The sequence below is a fragment of the Buteo buteo genome, chromosome 19 (genome assembly GCF_964188355.1).
Source record: "Buteo buteo chromosome 19, bButBut1.hap1.1, whole genome shotgun sequence".
Classification (NCBI taxonomy): Eukaryota; Metazoa; Chordata; class Aves; order Accipitriformes; family Accipitridae; genus Buteo; species Buteo buteo.
The window spans coordinates 6,229,603-6,251,355 of record NC_134189.1 but is presented as its reverse complement, the minus strand read 5'-3'; the positions used below and the strand labels follow the sequence as shown (position 1 = coordinate 6,251,355).

At 38.3% G+C, this 21,753-nt stretch overlaps 1 protein-coding gene across 4 annotated transcripts in view; it reads left to right on the top strand.

The window, feature by feature from the left end:
- Positions 1-19,616, top strand: part of TXNRD1 (thioredoxin reductase 1) — a 39,372-nt gene extending 19,756 nt beyond the window's left edge. For all 4 annotated transcript variants that reach the window (XM_075051985.1, XM_075051986.1, XM_075051988.1 and 1 more), the window contains 8 exons: positions 1,355-1,580; positions 4,343-4,435; positions 6,187-6,263; positions 7,887-8,043; positions 10,964-11,071; positions 12,946-13,041; positions 15,261-15,395; positions 18,650-19,616. In XM_075051985.1, the coding sequence (XP_074908086.1) occupies positions 1,355-1,580; positions 4,343-4,435; positions 6,187-6,263; positions 7,887-8,043; positions 10,964-11,071; positions 12,946-13,041; positions 15,261-15,395; positions 18,650-18,712 (955 nt within the window). In that variant the 3' untranslated portion in view covers positions 18,713-19,616. The remainder of the gene's footprint in view (positions 1-1,354; positions 1,581-4,342; positions 4,436-6,186; positions 6,264-7,886; positions 8,044-10,963; positions 11,072-12,945; positions 13,042-15,260; positions 15,396-18,649) is intronic.
- The last annotated feature ends 2,137 nt before the right edge of the window (positions 19,617-21,753 follow it).

The window sequence follows — 21,753 nt, the reverse complement described above, 5'->3', positions numbered from 1 at the left end:
CCTGCTCAAATACCAAGGAAAGAGGGAGTTGCAAAGCAGTTGGTGTTGTGAAACCAGTAGAAATGTATCTGTATTCATTGGGGCAGTCTTGAAACTCAACCCAATTTTTTTTCCAGCTACCCAGTGAAGTTAATTCAACTTTTGGGAATACAGTTTCAAATGTTTAGCTAATTGATAAGACCAAGCAATTCTAGCACAATTTTGACCAAAAAAAAATGTGATATGCAGATGAAATGTGTTCTCATATCAGAGTAACTTTTAAGTTACTTAATGTAGAAACAAGGGTTGGAATTACAGGCTTGCAAGCCTATAGCAGTGAAATAAATAACTGACATAATCCTTATGAAACCAAAACACCATGTATGTTTCCCTTCTAATAAGTAGTAGTGAAATTAAAGGTAGCAGATAGCATAGCCTGTAAAGTGGTGCTTTAAAATAACATTAAGGCGGAAGAGTCAGGAATGCCAGAGTTAAAGACTATCAGATTGAGGCTGTCTGTGTAATCTTCACTAGGTTCCCTGGGGGATAGGAACTATGATGTAGCCTTTAATTACACAATCACATTTTATTCCACCACAACATTTGCAGAGAGCATCTTTGTTTAGCCTTTGCAGTTGGTGGCTGAGAGAGACACTTACTTTAGATTTAAATCTTTGGAGGCTTCCATTGCTAAACTCTGCCTAAGTCTCTGCTGAGCAAGTGTGATGCCTCCATGAGTGCCTGCTTCCTTGAGAAGCTCTGGTTTTATAGTCTAGGTCCAAAGTGTGGTAGAACTGATGTAGCTTCATGAAGCAGTTGAAAGAAATGGAAAGCAGGCAAATAAACATGTTTTCCATAATTTTGTACTTCTATCTCTGCCTGTTACTGTGGCTTGCATTAACTTGTTTTATTGTCTGTGTGTATTTGGCACTGTGTATGATGCTTTAGCAAAAGAGTAAGTCTTCAAAGAAGTGAAGACGGTATTTTTATCTTAAAGCTGTACACCTCTTCCTTTTAGCTCTCAGGAGCTAAAATTTGCAGCAAAATTTTTGAAACAAGATTTAGAGAGAAAAGACAACCTATCTCTTTCAACAATTTTTCTGAAGTTTATGTAAAAAAACCCAAAGCCTCAACATTTTTGTGGTGATTCAGAATTTTCATCCTCTTTTTTTGTGTGTATTCCTAATTAGAACTTCTTAAGCTGTCATGTACTGATCTTGTATTCCAGCTGACTTGCCAAACAATTAAGTTGTCGTGTTTTTTAGTGAGCAGAATGAAGTCCTATTCTTACAGAAGAAATTAAATAAATATAAAGCACAATACATTCTTCTGGTTGGCTCTAACTTTTTTCTTTTTTCCCTCTGTTTTTTACCAGTGATGATCTTTTCTCTCTGCCTTACTGTCCAGGGAAAACCCTGGTGGTTGGAGCTTCCTATGTTGCCTTGGAATGTGCAGGATTTCTTGCAGGTCTTGGATTAGATGTCACCATAATGGTGAGATCCATCCTCTTAAGAGGATTTGACCAGGATATTGCAAACAAAATTGGCGAATATATGGAAGAACATGGAATCAACTTTATTAGGGAGTTTGTGCCAATCAAGGTAGGCTCAAAGTGATACGTGACTACAATTGATTGCAATATACCTGTAATAAGGTTTTAAGATGGAAATTATTTTAGCGAATATGAAAGTTGAATTTGCAATACAGGTTCTGCTACGATATAGTGTGGGTTAATTTTTGTTTTAAACTGAGTAAGTCCATAAATTTTACATAATTGAAAGGTACAATTTAGTCTTAGTATTAAAATTTTGTGAGTTTCCAGAATTCATTGTTTTTGTTATAATCAGGTGGGTTAGTATATGTTGCATTAAAAATGTTGTTACTGCTGCTCATTCTGGTCCTGCAAATGTTGAATATGCTTAAATTCAGCAGTTGTCTTGAAATCTGTGAAACTTCTTGTGGGCTCGTAATTAATCAGATATATAGTTTCCTGTAAGATCAGGGCCAGTGCATCACAAATAGTCATATTTTTCATTGACAGTTCTCAAATTCTCACCCAGCAAATACTGCCTTATGTGCCCAGGACCAGTTGACTCTCCAGAAAAGCAAATGGGCTTTAGAAGTATCCATTTATATCCTTGGCAGGGTCCTTTAAATACTTGCTCAATTTTTGTTGAATTCAGTAGGAGTACTTGTGCAGCTATTTATGTACATGTATAGGCAAATTCAGGTTGAAAAGCAGATTAGATAAGCTCTGGAGCTTTTTCTAATGTAAGATTGCCTTATCAAAGACTTCAGAGGGTGCTAACAGTATTTTTCTTAATGTTGTTTTCACAATAATTAGTGCTCGATTATTATGAAATGGGAAATAATGTATTAAGCAGCTTTCAACTTGGTGTTAAGCCAGCGTGTTACCGAGTTTAACACTTTGGGGATTAAAGCATTAAATTGAATGAAGACTGTTCATTTTCGCCCTTAGCAGTATCAAGAGTAGCTTAAAAAATGCTCTTGCCAGTTACCACGCTGTGGATCTGACCCTCTCTCACAGAGTGCAAAAGATTTACTGTGAGAAGTCAAAGTGGATGTTTCAAGCAACTTTGTTTTTCTGCATGTTTGCGTTGCAGAAATCCCATGTTGTATAAAAAGCAGGGATGATTATCTAGCTTTTGTTTCAGACGTAGCTTTTTGTAGGCTCTACTGGGGGATGAGAAAGAAGGAAGCTGTTTTTACAAGCAATTCATTTCAACTAAATGTCAAGCAGGCACCTGCAGATGCACCCTGCAAAGAGCAGTCCATCACCCTAGTCACAAAATGCAATTTTGTGTATATTACCCTGTCCCTTCACTACCTGTCTTTGATTTCAATGAAAATAAAATCTTTGGCCCTGTTTCTAGTTGAAAATATCCTTAAACTTAAGTTACTGGATATGTTTTTAGCAGGTGTTCTCATCTCTTTCAAAGATTGTTTTTGAAGTTATGCATGTTGTGCTTATTAAAACACTTTTTTGGGAATTTTGAAGACAGAAGATGAATTATTATAAATAATGCTGCTTTTGAACAGGAGCAGTTTAACACAGTGATCCTTTAAAGCTGGTAGGATGGCACAGGAGGTTTGGGTGTTTTTTAAATTTTAAAAAAAAAAGGACAGAGGAAGACAGAACTTTGTCAGAAACTTTGCTTTTTCTGTCTCTAAGCATGAAGTAGGAACTAGGGCAGTTGTTGAAAAGTACTTTTTCATCGGTAGAATGAACACTAAAATTTCCCAGAATTAAGTGTTGCACACTTACATGTCTCTTGTATGTACAGCCAGCTGTAGGAAGCAGCCAGGTACCTTGCTGTTTCCTGGGAGGGTGAGGGAAGGACTGTGGCTGAAGATATCGAGTCCTTTCCTCACAGTCCAGTGAATATTAATAAGGACAAAAGATAACCCACCTATGTAGCTTCAAATTCCATTCACTTTTTTAGCCGATTTATTTATCTGAGGAAAAAGGAGTGTTTGAGGAAAAAAAGCCAGTGGCACTGCTCTTTCTGCTTTACTGTTTTCTGGTATATGGGGGGGTGTATTTTGGGTTTGGTTTTGTTTTAAATAAAACTTCATTTTTTTTATTACTCTGAACAAAGAGCACAGCTGCAAAAAGATTCACCTTTGCTTCTTACTTTTTTTTTTTTTGCTTTGCTAGAATAGACAGTAAGCTACTGCATTACTTGAGAGAGAGTGTGCAGCTGCATCCACAGCTAAAATTAGGAATATTTATTTCAGCTGACTGGGGAACTCTGAAGAGGTTTTTTTCTTAAGCTGATGGTGGTTTTTCAGCCATTTAGAGCCAGCTGCTGCCCTCTTCTGCAAGGCCATGGCAGCTTTATATGTAGGACTAATGTCATTGAAACAGGGCAAAGGTCTGTGCTGCTAAGGGCTGGGCTGTGACTGTGGCGTCCACGGGTGGAAGGCACTATGGTCTTCTACGTGTGGTTGGAGAAAATGTCTGATGGTGTTTCCAGGTCTTGCAACAGTTCCCTTCCTCCTCACCTCCTTTGTCCTTAGTTGATACCAGCAGCTCACATAGTGGGCTTGGACAAGAACTTAGCTATCAATCAACTTTTATAAACAGAAATGAGGTCTTATTGTGTTGGTCGTAAGAATGAATGCATGGAGATAAAACAAAATGTTTACATATGCAAGTAGTAGTCATAAATCTAGAGAAAGGTGAAAATACCTGTAGAATAAATGCTTAATTTTAGGTCATGGTTAAACACTCTCAATGATAAGAAGTGGTGGAACAAAGATACATTTGCATATCTTTATTTGAAATTAACCCCCCCCCTTCTTTTTTTTTTCCTCTTTTTCTCCCCACACCATGTTGTAGGTTGAGCAGATTGAAGAAGGAACTCCTGGAAGATTGAAAGTTATAGCCAAGTCCACAAAGGGGAACCAAATAATTGAAGGGGAATACAATACTGTGAGTCCTGTCTATATACAGGAAGAACATGAAAGAGCCTTCCATTTATTGTTGAGTTTTTCGGGTGTTTTTATCCATAGTTTAGATTTTTTAAATTTATTTTAATCATTACAATATGCTAATTGCACACAATCAACAGGTAATTAATGTGACAATGTGACAATGCCCAGAATCCATGGGCATGAGTCCCATGCTCCTTGCCAAATCACTTTCATGCTTTTGAAACCTGTTTCTTAGCTTAGGGATGTACATGAGCTTGGTCATGTGGAATCACTTGCAGGATTTTTTTCCCCAGTGGCATATTTGTGATAAATGATAAGTTATGATTTATAATAGCTTTCATAGTAACTAAAGCATGTTCTGGAGTTAGCACAAAACAATGGTCTGTGCAAGAGCTAAACGAATAGGTGTCATGTCTTCTCAAGACCTATTGTTGATGCAGCTTCTTCACAAAAACAACTAATGCCCTGTAGCAAGTCAAGGAACTTCATTACACACTTAAAACAGTAAAATTGCAGTGTGCAGGTATGCCATTATATGTTTGATTGACTGTTTCCTTCACCCCTCACCCCACTCATTTTCTTAGGCCTTGAAGCTGGAAGGAAAAAAAAATATGTTGTGAATAAAGTATTTGGAATTGCACTGAATGCATGTAGACAAGCATTTGCCAGCCTGGGATTTTAGACTGCAAATACTGTGTGCCAGTGACCTCGTTTACCTGTATAGTTTATCAGTCATCCCGTAACGAGGATGTGCCTCAGTGCATCTGAGGGCTAATGTTATGAGAAAGTTTAACAATAACAACAGTGCCATTGCACAGTGTTGCAATACTATTTTTCCTGGTCCATAGTAGTGAAAGCTTTTAGCTAGCAAATGTGCTGTCTTTTCATGAAGGAAACTTCTGATTTCTTATTGCTACTACATATTTCACTGAAATGCTGTCACTCCTCATAGAAACTATGAGCTGTGTGTGATGCATTTTAAGACCTTCAGCTCTGAAGATCTGGCACGCTTGGTCATCAGAAAGACTTGAAGCAGATCTCAGATTCCTTCAGCGCGGTTCTTAGTTGTCGTATGAGAAGCATTGTGTAGTTACCTGGAGAGTTGTCCAAGACTGCAAAGCACATAGCACTTTTCCTTGTGATTAGTAAAGGCTGGAACTTGTTTTGCTTGTTAAGGTAGCCAAGTTGATAGGATGGGTAAGAATTGGGTGTGCTCTGTCCATCATTTTGAACAAATGATCAAACAAATAATATTCAACAAATAATATTGTTTGGCAGTGACTTGGCTGAGAGCCTATATAAGTAAATGACATTTTCTGATCTAAACAAAGATTATTTTATGGTCTTTTTACTTGCCTAAGCATCTGAATTTCCTTCTTAAAGACCCCTTTCCTTATGGAGCATTTTGGGGTCACCTGCTCTGGCAGGGTTATGGTATAACACTTTGGTATAAAAATGTGAGGAAATAAAGAATCTGACCCTAACCAATTTGTTTAGAATACTCTTGGGGTATTTTTCCAGGGAAAGCTATTTGGCTGTATTTAATCAGCCAAAACCTCGTATTGTTAGGTCATGGTGGTAGTGTGGCTTGTCTTGAACTCTATGAATGTACAATGGGTAACAAAAATACTCATCTTAATGTGACCAAGCCTTAGATACTAATCCTTGGTATATAATGAAAATAATAGCCACATTCAAATGCACTTTTGAGGTTGTAAAAAATCAGTAACATGCATTGCTGTTTTGCAGGTGTTGCTAGCAATCGGAAGAGATGCATGTACAAGAAAAATTGGTTTGGACAAAGTTGGAGTGAAGATCAATGAAAAGTAAGGGCAGATGCCTGTATACCACTCGCTACTGAGCTTGTGTTATCTACTGTTGCAATGGTAGTAGTGCATAGACATTCAAATGCTTTGAGGAAAAATTTGTTTCCTGTTTACATACACTTGGACAGGAGACTATGTAGCAGACAGCTGCATTTTCTCCATTGTACTGCCACATTTGCTCTTTTGATCCTGAAATGTCTATTCCTAAATGCTGGGAGTTAAAAGTGTCTGTTCCATTCTGTCTAGGCTCACAGGTCAGTCTCAGCTTCTTCCAGTGATGGGGCTTTCTGGGCTCTGTCAGTTGTTCCTTGTACTCTCTTATTCCCATCTCCTTGTTTTTATCTCTACTACCTCTTGGGGCAGAGATCTGTTTGTTCATACAGGGTTTTAGTGTGGTGGGTTTTGTTTATGTTTTTAATGTAAATGTTACTACATGTTTATTTTGAAATACAAGGTCAAAGTAGCATTCCTTAAACTCACAGTTGGAGTTGGTGATGTGTTTTAGGTATTGAAGGAGTTTATTTCTTGCCTTAGAGCAACCTTTGAGAACAATTTGTCCTGCAGAGGAGCATTTCATGTTTAATGTAGTGAGGTTGTTGCACCAGGGAGTGGAGCTATTGGTAACATTTTCAATAGTGGTAACGAAAACATCTAGGCAGGTGGGGCCTAGACGATCTTCCCTTTGAAGAAAAGCCACAGGATCGTGAACTTGACTTGGTAGTCTACGGGGAAAAACAGTGCAAAGGGCAGCTTATAGGAATGCAGTGACTAATGTTACTGAATGGGAGCTGTTGTGATGTTCTAAATAAGTGGAAATTTTAGTCCACTTAAAATTGGCAGACTCATGTTGTCTTGTAGAACAGTACACATCTTTCTGACGTCAGGACACCTACTACTAGCTTAATAGAGTGAACTATAAAATTATTAGCATAAACTGTGTATTTGTTAACAAGAACAAAATTGAGAAAGTTGGATTTTAACATGGGAATCACTGCTGGGCCCTCAAGTAACTATGTGACTGTTTCTGTGCCTGTCCGATTAGGTTTCCCTGTTACATGTGTTTCCTGCAGTGATTACTGCACTATCTCATTTGTTAATGAAGTAGGAAATATTAATAATTAAAAACTTCCATTAGCTCAGTACACTTATAGACAAAAAGCTTGCTGGCTGTCCCTTAGGTAGGGTATCTAACAGCTTGACCTGTCTCTGTGTAGAAGCCTGAAGGGTAAGTTTCTAGAAACTGCTTCAGTCACTGGACTGGAATTTCAGTAGTGGAGAAACTCTTTTGTCCCACAGCTTGAGTGGGAGAATGTCCCTTCCTGCCATTTCTCAAGGTTGCCAGTACACAGCTCAGCTGGTAGTAGAGGGTGTTTGAGGAAAGGATTTATGCCTCACCAAAGAATTGATTCAGGAGATTAATCACAACTTCACGGGCTACCTCCTTATCCAGTGTGTAAATTCCTATAGTCTTGGTCAAATTTGCACTACTTTACATTCCCCTCATACTTCAAATACGTGTCTTTCTCTTAAAGCTAAAGGGCCTAACTCCTGCAAGATTATTTACACCTCCAGTCTTCACAGCAGAACACTTAGATCTTTTTTTCTTGTTAATTCAAATTCCAGAACAGGAAAAATTCCTGTCAACGATGAGGAGCAAACAAATGTGCCGTATATCTATGCTGTTGGAGATATACTGGAGGACAAGCTGGAACTCACACCAGTGGCAATCCAGGCAGGAAGATTGTTAGTTCAAAGGCTTTATGCTGGGGCAACCAGTAAGGTAAGGAACCAGTTGCAAAAAAACACTGTCATTGCTCTACTTCTAAGTGCAGAATGCAAGTTTGCTTGCTTATGGAAAACTCAGTAGGCTTTTAAGGATTAGCTTTGATTGCTTTAATTTTCCCCTTGGAAAGATATTACTGCAGATATGTTCTGCTAATTGTGTAGGATGAAATTAATACCTTATGGATTAAGCAGTAGTCTCTTTTTTTTCCTATTAAGGGGTTTTATTTTTCTCTAAGTATAACGATAATAAAATTAACTGAGATCATTTAACTTGTTATTAACTCTACCGCCTTCTCTAAAAGTCAGCAATCATTCCCATCCCATTAAATGCTTTAACTCTAATTCATAGGCAGTTTACTAAACCTACCTAGGGTCCCTAAATAGTGTAATAGGGATTTGTGATGCTCTTCATTTTCAATGTTATTTCCACTAATTTTTTCACTTCTCAGCCTTATGTTTTCAATGTAATATATAGTTCCGCTTATAATTGAATATGGACACAAAGGAAGATCAAATGTGCCGACAAGTCAGCACATATTTATGTCTGAGAAGTTGAATTCATCAATTCAGTGTTTACATTTCATACTAGTGCAATTGTAGGTTTCAGTCAAGTTATGCTAGTCCAAATAGGAGTAGCACAGGTAGTAACACAGGTACTCATTTATACCTTATCTTTAAACCAGGAGGAAAGGAGAGTGCCTTTAAAGAACTGTTACCCAAGCACTGTTGACATGGGTGCTTGTCTCACCTTCATAACCATAGGGCATGAGCATAAAGGCTTTTCTCTTTTAGAGCCTGCTGTATTCATATCAAGTTCAGTTGTCGGCCAGATTTAGAGCTTGAGTTGTTTATTTTAGGTTGGCAGGTATTGCGGTAACAGAATCCTGAATCAGTGTGTATAATGTCATTACATCAGCCAGACAAAGTTTAAGAAAACCATAGCTGGAGCCAGAATTTTTTTCTTGCCCCAATACTATGGGAACGTCTTAATTTACATTTTATGCCAGATAACTGTCTCTCAAGGTATGAAAATCCTTATGCTGCCAAAGAAAGCATCATCTCTTTCAGTGAATCCAAGAAATGAGTAACTACTTAGATGAGATCCTGGCTTACATTGCTGTTGTAACAAATCTGCAAAGGGTGATTGTATGAAACATAATGAAGTGTTGTGGATAGGTGGGGAAAGAATAGTAAGCAGCATCTTAGTTGATCCCCGGTCACAAAGGAAGTTAATTAGAGTTGAAATCCGTATAAATTAAAATTACTAGAAATTAAATAGAGCTGACCAGCCTGCTAATCTGCTGTGGCAAATGACTAATTGGGTGGATATGGGGAGAGCAGTGGATGTTTACTTTGATTCTACTGAAGGCTTTTGACACTGTCTCCCATAACATTCTCATAGACAAACCAATGAAGTACAGGCTAGGTAAGAGGACAGCGAGGTGGATTGAAAACTGTCTGAACTGCCAGGCTTAAAGGACTGTGACGGGCATTACAAAGACCAGCTGAAGGCCAGTCACTAGTGGTATGCCACAGGGTTGGATACTTGGTCCAGTACTGTTTAACAACTTCATTAATGATCTGGATGATGAGACAGAGTGGACATAGAGCAAGTTTGCAGATGATACAAAACTGGGGGGAGGTGACTGATGCACCGGTGTCTGTGCTGTCACTCAGAGGGACCTTGTCAGGCTGCAGAAATGAGCTGACCAGAATCTCGCAGAGTTCAGCAAGGAGAGGTGCAAAGTCCTGCACCTGTGGAGGTGTAACCCCATGCACCAGCACAGGCTGGGGACCCACCAGCTGGAAAGCAGCTGTGCAGAGAAAGCCTCAGGGGGTCTGGGGGACAACTTGACTGTGAGCCAGCAATGTACCCTCATGGCAAAGAAGGCCAGTGACATCCTGGGCTGCATCCCGCACATGCATCCTGGCAGAGCATTGCCAGCAGGTGCAGGGAAGCGACCTTTTCCCTTCCACTTGGCTCTGGTGAGACAGGTTTGGATTTTGTGTCCAGTTTTGGGCTCCCCAGTACTAGGGCAAGTCCAGCACAGGGCCATGACTGGAGCATCTGGCCCATGAGGAGAGGCTGAGACAGCTGGGAATTTTTTATACCCTGCAGAAGAGATGGCTTGGGCCGCTCTTATATCAATGTGTATTTATACCTGATGGTAGAGGCTGAAGAAGATGGAGCCAGACTCTTTTCAGTGGTATAAAGGACAAGAGGCAATGGATTCAAACTGCAACACAGGAAAATTCCATTTAAACATAAGAAAAAACTTCTTTACAGTGAGAGGGGTCGGGCCCAGAGGTTGACCAGAGAAGGAACCTCTAGAACACTGTAAAGCTCCAGTGAAGTCAGGGGTCAGTGTTTGCCTCTCATGATATGTGATTAGGCACACAGTGTCAGCTCTAGTTCTTGCTGTCCCCCCAAATGGCTGTAGTTCATATCTTTGGTTCTTTGGCATCACCTAGGCCACAGTTGATAAAAAAGACGATGGGTTTTGATGGTGGTGGTGTCTTGGCAGCATTCCCAGCTAAAAATAGAATGCTTTGTAGAGGCAGTTGAACAGTCTACTTTTTATCTGTTTTAAAAATGTACCAGACCTTTGATCTGGTACATTTTTAAAACAGGGCACTGAATTTCCTCTTCCTTTTAATCTATGCATGTTAATGTCAGTGTGGCTTTAAACTGTCTTTCTGTTCTTGCTCTAGTTAATGCCTCTGAGAGGGACACCACCAAAACAGTAGTTTAATTTAAAACAATTTTTTTTAATTAAAAAAAAAGTAGCTTTCAGAATTCTGAATAATCCAACTTTTTTTCCTGTCTGAATTTCAGACTGCTGAATTTTTACCCATTGTGCTGATCTTATTGCTGATGTTATGTGGTTTTGTTACTTGTTTTGAATGCCACACAGTGTGACTATGTGAATGTTCCAACCACTGTATTCACTCCTTTGGAGTATGGAGCCTGTGGGTATTCTGAGGAGGCTGCGGTGGAGAAGTTTGGGGAGGAAAACATTGAGGTAAACGCCTTAGTTTCATCTGCATTTTAAGTTCCCAATTTGTAATTTAAAATAATGTTAAGAGTTGATTAAAACAGTATTCTGTGTTCTGATGTAAGGACAGGAGGTGACTAGGTACGTTTTTGTCTTCCTTGGCAGTTCCTAGGCATGTTATAAAAATAATCCCTAATTCCAATAGCTCTAGTTGCAAATATGTTCTATTTTTGGCAAACAGGGCTTGAAGGTGGAATATTTGGTTAAATAAAAAAAAAAAAAAGATTTATTTCTGTGTGCAAATACTCCAGGTTAAATTAAAGCTGGTTATGTGTTGGAAGCAATACATTGGTTTTAATGTCAAAGTGGAGCTTTTTGTAGCTACAGTGTGGCAAATTCCTTGCCATGGTGGTTTTTACTTTATAAAGCCAAATGTTGTTATGCGTGTTTTTCCTGTTTATTTTGACTATGCAAAGAGGTATGTGCTTAATTTTACTCACGTGAGTGATCCCTTTTCATTCACTGGGTTTGCTCCTCAAGAGTGAAATTAGACATATGTAAGCACTTAGTGCCTAAGGCTGTTCTTACAAAATACTATACAGACCACATTACTGAAAGCGTGAGGGCGGGAGTCAGACAATAAACTGAACTTTTATGTCCCGTGAAGATCACCTGAGGAGCATTAGTTGGGGAAATAAGCAGATATGTGGTGGTTCATGAAGTTGAGAACTTGTGTCCTTCTTAGCTTTGTCAATTACATTTTTTTGAATTGGAATGTGGAGAAAAGAAGTAAATGTGACTCAAAATGGCAGCGTGTCAAGTACTGTTAACCTTACTACAGGGCAAAGGCTTATATTCTTTTCTGCCCACAAAGTTTGTATGTACCCAGTCAAATTTTTGTCATTGAGTCAAATTGTTGCCATTACATGTGAAACACTGGACCCTTCTTTGTGGAGAATGCACTTTCAGTTTTCAAAGCCATTTTTTAAAACGTGCATCCAGAAGCATTTGTGTTCTGGCTAAGTCCTCACTTGGTTTATTCTGACCTCTTTATCATGTTGCCATATTGGCTTTTGCTTTTGCAAGCTTCAGTAAGATTATTGAGTAGCATCTGTCATTCAGACCCCTTAAATTTCAGTTTCAGATGGTGATGCTTATGAATGCTTTGTAACCCCATTAATGTGAAAAAACATTGAGCTGTCTCTCCTAGTTTGTGAAAGAACATTTTTACTGGAGTTGTGATCAATTAAAATTTTATTTCAAATAGTAATCAATTTGAGATTAGTTTATAATAGGAGCTGTTGGGAGCTCTGGGTAGAACTGTGCCTCAAAACACCCCATCATTTTCTGAGATATGTGCTATATAGGTGGGTGAGCAGCCTTATCTGCTCTGGGAGTCTGTCCAGTGGTGCTGGTGGGGACAGACAGGAAAATGTGTTCGTTTTTTTAATGTACTTTCCATTTTGCAGTGATACATAGTCTCATCTCTCCTAAACCCAGGCTCTGAGGCCATTTCTTCCCTTTTTCTGCTCTGAGAAATATTCTTGCGTTCATTCAAGGTAGACCCAGACACAATACAGCCTTCCATGAGGGAAGCTTGTAATTGTCTAGTTTAATGAGAGCATGGTGAACTGCATCCTGGAAGTGTAATATAGCTGCTTCTGCGCTTTTTTTTTTTTTTTTTTTTTTTTTTTTTAATTATTGGATGACATTAGTGCTTGTTCTCTAGAGGCTTCCTACTTTGGCATTCATCAAGGCACAGAGTCTCACCCTGATATCAAATACTCTAAATGCTGTATGCATGGCTCATTATTTAAGATAATCTGTCCGTTTTTGGAAGATCATGCACTCTGCTGTGAAATTACACAACTATTTTTTTTTAACTTGTGTTGTATTTCCAGGTGTACCATAGTCATTTCTGGCCACTGGAATGGACTGTGCCATCCAGAGACAACAACAAATGCTACGCGAAGATAATTTGCAATATTCAGGATAATGTGAGTGCATCTTTCCTTCCAGGGGAAACAGCAGCTATAGCTTCATCATAGGGATCGTTGATACCACAACTATAAATAAGTTATTTTGAACAAATTAAAATTAATTTAAATTTTTCTACCTTTTGAAATGTAATAAATATTTATAGTGATACAATACTTTTGTTTATACAAAAATGACCCTTAGTAGAATAGAAAATTCTGCCATTGCTATTAGTATATGGTACTTCTTCCATATATGTAAAATAAGAAGTAGAGAGCTCTAAGGCTGTTTGACTACCTTTGAAAAGTGAGCGCATCAATGCATGTAAAAACGGTTAGAAGTTTTATCGGTTTATCTTAATTTTCCCCTCCCCAAACTGGGACATTATTTTCTGGGAGATTCTTCTCTCTGAAATTGAGGTCACTCAGAAACCATCACAACTTGTAACCTCTGCAAATCCACATCTGTCTATAAAACTCTTGAGCTCGTTCTAACAGGATTAATGTATCTTGCCTGCACAAATCTCATTTAGGGTGATAATGCCAGGATTATCTTTGGACTAGGATAAAATTTCCTGGCAATGGAAATACACAATACCTGCTGAAGCACAAGCAAAATTACTAATTGGTTAAAAGAATTGGTATGCCCTTCTCTGAATGTTCATCATCTGTTTAGTAAAAACTTAGTTCATTTTAATAATATGAATTATTATGAAGAATAATAGATAGTGGCATAGAGTTATCGGTCCTAAAAATTTTTTTTTATCTATTTTACCTATTTTTTTTTTTAATCGTTAGATACAGATTTATCTTCCTGCAGTCTTTCTAAGCATCATGTCACAATTTTGTAAAATTTGCAAACCTGTCTGGTTTTGTCCATCTCCTCTTTCTGAAGGACTTTGCACTGGTGTGGAAGCTGTTTTAGAATGCATGGTTATGTTCCTAATCTAAAGTTACGTAAGAAAATGAAAAGGCTTAATGGTGATTTAAAGTGTTTCATTTATTTGTTTCCATTTCTTGTCTTGAAAATTTGGAACATGTTTAGAAATCTAGGGGTAGAGTTAAAGTTACCGTGGATGAAAAATAGTTCAGTAACTGTAGTTACCTTGGTTTCATTAGTATGGCTTGATTTTTACACATCTCCATATTTTAAAAGGAAAATAAGGATCATTCCATTTTAGTTATTACCTAATTATAGCTTTTTTTATTTAAATAAACACTGTGGTAAATCTCAGTCCTCAGGCTTACTGAAAGAAAAATAACCTTTCAGTGTACTGAATATCCACACTCCCTTATATGTGATATTTAGTGGGAGGAGCAGATAACTTTTGATACCCAACTGGGCTGCTTCTATGCTCAGCAAAATCTGATTAATGCCCTGAAAGCCCACAGCAGTTGGCATTTGCTAAAGGAGACTTGCTTTTCTTAGAGAAGCAAGCTTTTCTTTGAGAAAAGCAGGTCAAGTCAGTACAGCTTGTTCTGTTGAGTGTTTGCTGAGGTTATATATGCAGTTTGACGTATTTTGCAATTGAACAGTAGTATAGGTGTGGGAAGTGTGAATTCATAGTATCTTCCTTGTAACTGGATGTCTTTCAGTTTGTTTTGCCAGTCTCTAGGTATATTATCTCCCAATGACAGTGAACACTGCAACAGGAGTAGTTGTCAGTTTGGTTATAATACACTTCTTGCCACATCTGGTTGGCCAGAACTTTAGCTTGTGGCCCTTTCCTATAAGTAACTATCAAACTGAAAGTTCTTCAGTAGACACACTCCACGTAGCCACCTAGCATAGGTCCTGATGTTGCAAACCTTCGTGCAAGGTGCTCATGTTTACTTAGGCGAGCAGTCTGCTGGAATGAGTGGAAGAGCTTGCCTGAATAAAATTTAAATGCATGTTTGCAATTAGGAAACACACAATAATCAAGCATAGATCACGGTGTATGTTAAATTTGTATGCTGTTGATGTAAACGGAGGATCCCTGCACAAACAAAACTTTGTAAGGAAGCTGATTCTTGAGTTCTTAGTTGAATCTTTTCCTTTTCAGAGAGAGCACAAAATTATACCAACTCTCTTCCATCTGTTGGTGCTAATGATAGTTCATGTTTGTGTGGTTACATTAATTTTTAGTGTGTTCTGTGAGCTGATTAAATTTTATACTCTAAGTAAGAAAACCTCACATGTTGTCTAAAGTGAACTGAATGCATGACTGTGCTTGCATTTGATTATCTTTGGTATTTAGGAGAGAGTCATTGGTTTCCATGTCCTTGGTCCAAATGCTGGAGAAGTCACCCAAGGGTTTGCAGCTGCTATTAAATGTGGGATGACAAAAGAACAGCTGGACAGCACCATAGGAATTCATCCTGTCTGTGCAGAGGTTTGTATACGAAGTCACCTCATAGCCCAGCTTTCGTAGCATTCTGGGGTAAGGTGTTGGAAATCTGAATAGCAGAGGTCTATTAAAGAGGTCCGAATCTGGGGGGAAATAGGGGGGAGGGAAGGACAGGAAATGCTCTGGTTTTAAAATTTAGAAATCTAACATTTAGTTTTAATCTGGGGTAATGGTTTTTTTTAGTGTGTTCATTTGTGAAATGTTTATGGTCTCCCCTTGTCCAGTGCTCTCTCTACTGGGAAGTACTGAATTTTCCTCCTGCTCCAAGATCCATTTATGAAGATTTCAAATACTATTTCTGCTAAAATGGTTGTCAAAGCTAAGTGTTTTTTAGATATGTGTACTCAAAATAGGCTTATAAACTGGTGCGGTGGAAAGGGACCAGCTACATGAAAATTTTTCTATTAAATTCTGCCCTTTTAATGATCTCTACTCTATAGGCCTTAACTTTTGAAGTGAAGTACATGAGGCCACACAAACATTTCTTCTTGTGTATGTCTTGCTGTTCCTCTTTAATGAAGAGCTTAATTTTCTCTAGCGGGTGGGGGACAGCTCCTCCCAGGTGTAAATCAGAGATGCTCCACTGATTTTTTTAGTAGCATTAGGACCAGTTTATATTAGCTGATGATCCCTGCAAACTGTTTATGACCTTTGTAGGTCTTTGTACAGAATATCTGTTTTTACCTGCTTGTGTTAGCTACAAAGTGTTGGAAGAATGCACCAGGATGCTGGTCGGCAGAAGTGAAGTCAGCTTCTCCGGTTTTGTGTTTCCAGAGTGATACAGTATAAGCAATATAATATGAACTCCATTGATGGAATGGACTGCTAGCAATCTGAATCATCTTCAAAGCATCCGCAATACAGATTCTGTGTTTTTTCTCTAGTATCATCTAATGGCGTTCTTGGAAGCCCTTGAAGAGGGGTAGCAGGTCCTTATCTTGCCAGGGGCCCTGTGGAGGGGGAGCTCTGAGGGAGTCATTCAAGCCTGTGAACTCAAGTGGGATATTAGCATATGCAGTGTGAAGAGAAGATGATAGTCATAATTTATTCTGGACATCTGAGCTGCTAAAATTGAAACTGAATAGAATGATGATTAGACATAATTTAGGGAGGTAATTTCAGATAATCATATTTGTTTGAGTGGGGGAGGAAGAAACTGGCTCAGGAGAAATACACTATTTAAAAGCTCCAGGGAACAGCGATCATTTTTAGTGCCAGTCTTCAAAAGGTTTTTTTTATGCCTGTTACTTAATGTAATCTCTTAACCAGTAAACAAAAATCAAAGTGCAAGACGGTACTCTTTGATTTAAAAAAAAATTGCTCAAATATTGTTTGGAATTTGTGAGGACTGCTCGCACCTGGATGAATAGAATGATGGATAACTGGTGTTATTTTTATCTTACATCCATGTAATAGCTAAGGAAAATGAAGTCTGATTTGAGCAGGAAAGGGACAGTGTTGCAGGGTCAGATGCGGACATCTTCACTGGCATTAGTACTAATTCATTGCTCAAAGAGCCTCCAGTGAAACATGGTATTATTCAACTTGAAGACTGTAAGACTGAGGGTCCCATTTCTCACTGCGTACAAATTAGAGCCAGATTTCACTTCTCTTATTTAAGCAGCATGTTGTTCTGCGGAAAACATGAGTTCTGAATGGAATTTCTTGCAAGGCGAAGTACAAATAACTGCGAGCACAGAGTTGGTAGGACCTCAGCCTTACACAGAATTGCCTGTCAGCCCAGACTGTACTGCACTGCTTGAAATACAGGCGTGTATAATCGAGCATCTGTGATGAAAAGCAAGTGTCTTCTGAAAGCTGGGATGATTCTTCTTGTTAGCTAATGATGGTTTTCCAGCTATTGGATCTAAGGTTTTGTTTTCACTTGAATAACTAACAAGTTTTGTCAAAAACCTTCATGTTTCCAATAATTATCAAATAACTCCCAGCTAGCTTACTAGAGTTAGGGAGCTGTGTGGTCCCTGCAGCCCTTGGAACTGGCTAGCACACCCAGAGCTTTCAGTCAGGCCAAGAAGAAAGCAGATAAATTTTGTGCTTTTTAATCTTTGTCTGTTGAAGTGAAATAGTAATAAATGAAGGTTCCCATATGTTGTCAGTCTGTGGATCAGAACTGAAGAGTTGGAAACCCTGTGTCAAGCCATGCACTATGGTTTAAATATATTGCTGTTCTTCCGCCATATATATTAGACATGCATTTGTCTTCCTGATTTGCACGTAATGCTTTTACATGCTTATAGAAAGTGGAAGAGCTTTATCATTTATTGATGATGTTGTCTGAAGAGCTGCTAGCAGCCTTAATGCAGCAAAGCTTCTACTTAGAGAACTGTAGGGCTTTCAGATCCCCATTATCTTTAGATACTTCAGTGTTATTTGCATAACTGAAATGTGTATGTACTTTATTCTGTGCTAAGTTTATTCTTCCTGAGAGATGGCTTTGATGATAGCTAATTATTGCAACTTTGAACCATTTAGATAGAAGTGGTTTTGATTTCCTTTTTTCCTTTCTATATTGTATCTATGCAAAACTATGCAATTATTTGCATAGTAAAGTTCTAATATTAAACAAGTTTTTGTAGAGTTTCTCTTGAATTTTGATACCTTTTAATTTTACAATAATTACTCTTGAATATGTTGTTTTCTTTAACGTGACGTGAAAGCAGTAAAGATTGGACTTTTTCAGCCTAGATTCACTAAATGTTTCTTAGCTATTGCGCAGAGGATACAGATCCCAGACATAATACCTACATCAGCAATCAGTTCCACATTTCTATAATAATCTAGAAGGTACAGAGGTAAAATTTATGTTCTCTCCAAATGCTGTAGCCTTGGGTTAACTTCACTTTCCCAACAAAGAAGTTATCTTTGAGCCATAAAGGTACTTACTCATTAGGTGTACAGACCAGAGTTTATTATTGCTGTGCTCATTCCCACTGCAAAAACAGGAGCATTAAGACAAAAGGTGGTATAAAGCCATGTTAGTTCCTTAATTCTTTCTTTTCCACTCTAAAAGGAAAACCATAAGGTAAATGAAGAGAACAAAGGGTATTTGTATGCATGTGTGCTATTTAGTGGCAAGCATTTTAAATGTGTGGCTTTCATTATTATTTTATTACCTCAAGAAATGGCTGTGGTTTTGAGCATTATGCCCAAGTTGATATTCCAGAAAAGAAGATTAATTTTAACCGTACTAAAAATCATCTTTTTTTCTTTCTCTTAAGATATTCACCACCCTGTCTGTGACTAAGCGTTCTGGTGAAAATATCCTTCAGGCTGGATGCTGAGGTTAAAGACCCCCATTCTTGTTATTGCCAGAGACTGGCTTTCATCGCAGTGTCTGACTTGCACAATTCAGAAGAAAAGTTTTGGGAGAAGTCATCCTCGGACATCTGCAGAAATGTGTAGATCTTAACCAGGGCATTCTGTCATCCTAAGGAGAAGAGCACTGTGGGAGTTGGTCACTTGCGGTGATTGGCTGGCAATTAGCAACGCAATGGGAATATTGACTTTTGAGCTGTTGCTTAGCAGGGCATTTAACGAATGCTTTCATGAAGTCATAGCCTGAAGCCTGCATTGTCTGGTGGGCAGTGATGGAAGAACTGCTAGCACAGCTGGACAACAACTGTTTCGTTTTGATTTTATTTCTCTCTAGTTTCTTACTCGAACAAAGAACTTCCAACATCAAGAAAATTACCACAAGTTCAGATAATTGTATAGTGCCCCTGTGTACTAGGTTATAACACAGCAATTGCAAGGTCTCCTCATGAGCATGCATTTTACCAGCTCGCGTGCCTATGGAGGGGAAATTGTATCTACATGTTTGATCATGAGGAAGAAGTTATCCTTGGAAAAAAGTTTGGTACCATCTAGAATAACATATTTCTTGGCTTCCAAATTGACTCTGTTGTGACTTTTTATTTTAGAGAAACTTATTTGTGAAAAAGTTCTCCTTAGTGAGAAAAGAAAATACTTTTTATTAAGGCCTTGTTATACAGAAAGTTGCTTTTTTTTTCCCCTGAAAGTAACCACCATGCATATAACACAGATGTGATGATCTTAGCTTTATCTTGCAGCTTACGTGATTGTAATTAATCCAAGTTGGAACTGACAGAATTCCAATGTGGAATGAATTATACTTCCAAGAGCTCTGTGCAACTTTATTAAATTTGAATAAATTCTTCCTTTCGAGGTGAGCTATTGTACACTGCACTGTTTCAGGTCTAAATTGGCCACTTTGAACACAGCCGTATTGAGACTTTCCTGCAGATTTGTGGGCCTGTAAAATTAAAAAAAACCAACCAAACAACACCCCCCAAAACAAACAAGCAAACAAAACCCTCACCCAACCTCCAAAAACCAATAGTAAAAAGTCTTCTATGTAGATGTGGCCTAAAAGCTGTATTTAGTTCCATGTGTGCTTTGGTTTATATTTAATTAAGAAAACAATACTGTTAAAACAGAGGTTTCCATGGAAAATAACAAATTCTTGAATATTCCTCCTGTGTTGGATAAACTGCATACATATTTGTCAAGAAATGGTAAAAATGCTTCTTTGTAATGGAAATGAAAGTGTTTTTTGGTCTGGTTTTTCATTTCCCTCTGTTTTAGCAGAAAGGTTCGGATTACTTTTATTAAATGGTTCTCAGGAGTTTAGTAGTGTGGTGTGAGTAGGCGGTAAATTCTCCGTCCCTCTGGGCAGAATGCCTTATGCCTAAATTTCTACCTGGTAACAAATTAATGTATTTCTACTGAGTTTTCTAGAATAGTGTTGTAAGTTATTTTTATAAACTGATACACAGCTGAAGGATTTTTAAATGTGTTTTGTATGGTATCAGGAGTGGTCTGTGGTGGTATTTTTCTGGCCAGTTTATTAAATAAATTGAATATTTGCACAAACAGATGCTCATTTTGATGCCTCTTCCAAGCAAAGAAACCAGGTGACAGCAAGCCAATTTTTTTCTTTTTTTTTTTTTTTCTTTTTTTTTGGGGGGGGGGGGGGGAAAGGCCAGAAGGTGGGATCTTGATAAACCCTACTGTGATTTGTTTCAGTCTTGAATTTTGAAGGTAGATATTTCTCTGAGGAACAGGGTTTGGGGCTATTTTATGTGCATTTTTTTTTTTACATGTTAAACATACGAGAAGGACAGACTTAAAAATAAGAAATTAATTAGGAAACCAACCTTCCACTATTTGCACTAGCTGCCATCTGTATAACTTCTGAAAACGTAACTTTCCCTTCTGAAAACAATAACTTCCATTTAAGCACATGGATAGCAGCATTTTCAAGGAAGTCTGTAGGAAAGTCAGATCCTGGAGTGTAGAGAATAAAGACATGTCTGAGCTTGGCTTTGCAAGGTTGGACCCACAGACATCTGTTCCTATGGGTCATGTCATCATTAATAATGTGCGTTTTAACACTAGTGGCTTACAGTTCAGTAGCTGTTGTTTTTAACTACTTTCATTTTTACTTTAAATTTCAAATTGTGAGGCTTTTTTTTTGTAGGGCTTTTCCTTTTATTTCTCCAGGAGGAAAACATTTTCAGGTCTGTATTTCTGTTTCATCTGTGTGTGATGATAGAAATATATTAAGAGATATATTATCACATAAGGATGTATTAAATGCCAAAGCAAAGTATTTAATGTTTTTATCAAATTAAACATACATTGAGTAGTGCTTTGGAAGCATATACTAGAAAATTTAGTAAGTTAAATGGTATTTATGTTCAGCTCATATTCATTAGTTATTAACAATTTTTTGGAACTCTTACTAGAGTGTAAGTGAGAATCATCCTAAGATATTACAGATACAAATGCAGACAGCAAATTTCACACACTTTAGCAGGGAATTGGTACAGTTTCACTAACAGCTCCAAGAATTACCTTTTTTGTTTGTTTGTTTGGGGTTTTTTTTGTTCTTAAAGCTCCTCCACCCCAGCTGATCATTCCCCTCTTACCCCTCTCCCCATGGTGTGAGTTGTTGGAGCAATCCTAACTGTCCTGTAAGTCTTATATTCCAACTTCCATCTTGCCGTCCCTCCTTCAAGACCTGCCGCCTGCCCAGAGTCCCAGCACAGGCGAGACTCTGGTGGTAGAGCCATACGATGGGGCAGGACCAGTTTCAGACGAGGTGGATCTCCAGAAGATGCCATGGGTGCTGGAGGTGTCACGGTAGGGTAGGGGTCTTGCTGTGTCTTGTGGGAAGATGCTGCACTCGTAAAGGCTGTTAATGATTGTGTCTCTGGCCGTGCCACCCATGGCATGTCCCTTGCTCTGCGATGCCACGTGGGAGCTGGTGGGTGACTGTAGGAGAAGAGCCATGGCCGTG